This window comes from Monopterus albus, unplaced genomic scaffold, assembly GCF_001952655.1.
Source record: "Monopterus albus unplaced genomic scaffold, M_albus_1.0 scaffold36.1, whole genome shotgun sequence".
Taxonomy (NCBI): Eukaryota; Metazoa; Chordata; class Actinopteri; order Synbranchiformes; family Synbranchidae; genus Monopterus; species Monopterus albus.
Genome location: NW_018127916.1, coordinates 2,043,521 through 2,047,096, shown reverse-complemented (window position 1 = coordinate 2,047,096; position 3,576 = coordinate 2,043,521). Strand labels below are relative to the sequence as shown.

At 38.8% G+C, this 3,576-nt stretch overlaps 1 protein-coding gene across 1 annotated transcript in view; it reads left to right on the top strand.

The window, feature by feature from the left end:
- The first annotated feature begins 1,186 nt into the window (after positions 1-1,186).
- The window catches only part of tas1r3 (taste receptor, type 1, member 3), a 4,228-nt gene continuing 1,838 nt past the window's right edge, over positions 1,187-3,576 (top strand). The window contains 6 exon segments of the mRNA XM_020597974.1: positions 1,187-1,392; positions 1,520-1,847; positions 2,170-2,526; positions 2,638-3,054; positions 3,174-3,371; positions 3,506-3,576. The exon segment at positions 3,506-3,576 is cut by the window's right edge and continues 47 nt beyond it. Coding sequence (XP_020453630.1) covers positions 1,187-1,392; positions 1,520-1,847; positions 2,170-2,526; positions 2,638-3,054; positions 3,174-3,371; positions 3,506-3,576 — 1,577 coding nt within the window.

Genomic DNA, 3,576 nt, shown 5'->3' with positions numbered 1-3,576 from the left:
TTCCCTGAACTCACATTGGTTTTATTTGGGAGTGAATTTTCCTCCTAGAATCCAAGGACTTGCATGACAGGTGGACAGGAGACTTTAACACTGTCCCTATGGACAGTGATCCAGTTACTGATTAATAATCTATTCATGATATTTATCTGAATTCAGTCAAGCTTAACTACTGTGCCCTGTCAAGTTTGGCACCAGAGCTTTATGGGATAGTAAAACATTAGAACAAAAATAGCTAGTTGTTTTCAAAGATTTGTTACAGAAAAGAGCATTGAAAACAAGTAGCCTGGACCTGTAGTAGCAAGAGAGCAATGGAAATTATGGAGGAAAACTTTAACACTTGGTAAAAACTGAATTTAAGTCTGCTTTCGGTTTATGAAAATATCCTGGGAGAAAAATATTTACGTTTGTTTGTATGGATGAACATTCATGCAACATGTATGCAAATGAACATGCAAAACCAACACTGAGGTGAATGCAAAACATGACAACAAAAAAATGAAAGCAAGCAAAAAACTTTACATCTTTACATATATGCACACACACACACACACACACACACACATATATACTGTATGTACAAAGTAGCATACATTTTTATCAAGATGGCATCATAAGAAACATTGGGCAATGTGTAACTGTCAGGAGATGTACACATATGGAAAATTCCTTTTTTGCCTACTCACCCTGAGTTGTTATTACAGCAAAACCTTTATCACTTTGCAAATTCCTAGTATTTGTGATAATACTTGGCACTAAAGCTTATGGTTATGTTTATGCCTATAATGCCATCAAATAAGATGCTGCTGTGCACAGGTCATACAGAAGTAAGACTAAATATTTTAGACAACATCACAGTAATAGTACATATGACATCACATTTTCTCTGCTAATACTAAAGGATACTGTATCTTTACCATTATGAAAGTCATGGGGAGCTGATCTTTCACTTCGTATCCAGGTATACCACAAATGTAAATGTATAGGTTAATATTATAAGGCCAATTTCACATTATTTATATTTACTTTGTATTAAATCTTCTGATGGTTCAGGGAAGAAAGGGGCCATTTGCACCAACTCACACTGGGGCTTACAGGTGAATTTGCATACAACAATATTTCATAATGTACTGCCACATATACACACTGCCCTCATTACTCTAGCTTCAGTCTGCAGCTGACCTGCATCATGGCTACACCTTTCATTCTGCTGGTTCTGTGGCATGTGTTTAGACTGAGCTGCAGTGTCTACGCATCCCCTGAATGGTTCAACAACATTTCAACCAGTCTCTTCAGTTTACCTGGAGACATTATTCTCGGAGGGCTTTTTCCTATTAACCAGCTCTCCAGCAACCTCAGCAACTGGAACAAACCTGACGATGTCACCTGTGAAAGGTAAAAAAAAAAATAGCATTTTGGAAAATAACGACCTTATTATTTGAGATTCTGCACAAATAGCCTACATGAGTATGAGTAATCTGACAAGGCTTCTACTTAGTTTTTTCTGCCTGGTGTCCCACAGCTTAAATGAATATGGACTCGGCCTCACTCTGGTCATGAAATATGCAGTGGATGAGATAAATGAAAACCATACTCTGCTCCCTGGTGTCAAGCTGGGTTATGAAATCTATGACACATGCAGACAGTCTCCCATCATCGTGAAGCCCACTCTCTCCTTCCTCACAGCAAAATCGAACAAGCTACTGTCTGTGGAGTGTAATTACACCAACTATGAGACAAGTATATCAGCTGTAATTGGTCCTTACAGCTCGGAAATGGTGTCAGTCATTGGAAAACTCCTGGGATTTAATTTCACATTTTGAAAAAAAAGAGTATTTTTAAATGTTAAAGTAAATCTTAAATAATAAGCTAAACATTAGCATCCTTAGTGTCCCATGAACTTTACGTTGTTAAGGTTAAAATGTGTTTAGTCCGTTTTAAAAGCCAAGCTGATCACAGCAAAATCTGAATTTGAATAATCTTTTCTGTCAGATGTTCAGTTGTTTTGACACAATACAATTACATGTAACTGTGCTCACTTGCAATGCAAAGTGTACTGCAGCCTCAGTAAAAGCACATTAGTCCTTGAGTGTCTATGGGCAGGGCTGAATAACATGTAGTAAAATATTCTTATTTTAGTTCAAATATGTTACGACTCTCTTCTCGCTTCAGATCAGCTATGGAGCGACGAGTGACAAATTCAGTGACAATACTCTCTATGCTTCATTCTTCCGTACGGTGCCCAGTGACAAACTACAAGTAGACGCCATGGCAAATCTACTGAAAGTGTTTGAATGGAACTGGGTGGCAGTGGTAGGCAGTGATGAAGAGTATGGACAACAAGGTGTGCAGCAATTCTCCAAATTGGCAGAAACGATGTCCATCTGTGTGGCCTATCAGGGGCTGATTCCAGTATACTCGGACCCGGAACCAACCGTCCAAACCATGATTGCAGAAATCCAAGCAACCAATGTCGGAGTGGTAGTGGTCTTTGCTCTCGTAGATCAAGCTGAAGCCTTCTTTAAAGCGGTTAGTGAAGCATGGAATTATCAAATGTAGGTCTTTATACAAGTGTTTCATGTCACTGGTGGATAGAATACATTCAGTTCACATTGTATCATCCAGCCCAATCTATTCCAGGTTATCAGGAACAATGTGACAGGTGTGTGGATTGCCAGCACAAGCTGGGCCCTCCAAAGTCGTCTGACTTCTCTCCCCAATATCCAAAGTGTCGGTACAATTATCGGATTCACTGACATGACACAGCCTCTAGATCTACTCACCAACTACACACAGCAGCTCTTCATCAAACTGAGCGAAGAGAGGGAAAATGGGTCCGCTCCAGAACTGAATTCTAGCAATCACAATAATCCCTGCCCACAGTGTTGGAACTTGTCAGTTGAAAATATCAGTTTGGTAACATCCCGCTTGGTGCAGCACACAGCTTTCAGTGTGTATGCTGCCATCTACACAGCAGCACATGCACTGCATAATCTGCTGGGATGCAATTCAGCTGCCTGTATGAGAGGACCTGAAACTAAAATCTATCCCTGGAAGGTGATTTCATTTATTTTTTGTCTGCTATGTAGATGATTGCAGGGAATTTGGAATTAAAATTGTTTGTAACAACATTGAAATTATGTTAAAAAATAATGATAATGAACCTTTTTTTGCAGCTGTTGAAGGTTTTAAAAAATATTTCTGTAAATATAAAAGGCAAACAATTAGTGTTTGACAATAATGGCAACCCAAACTTAGGATATAATTTGATTCAGTGGAGCTGGACAGACGAAGGTGTAGAGTTCATGAATATTGGAAGCTTTTATGAAAAACTGTCCATCAACAACTCCCTCTTGAAATGGCATACTGAAAAGGTAACTTCAGCAATTTATTAGGAACTTTATATAAACATTTTAACATATGCACACTTCAAAGATCTGTGATTACCTTTTACCGAAATATTGTACCAATTACCATAACAATCTTAACCGCAATGCCACTTTTGCAGGTTCCCCTGTCCACCTGTTCAACAGCAGTATGTGGGACAGGCCAAGTCCAAAGAGTCAAAGGCTTCTATTC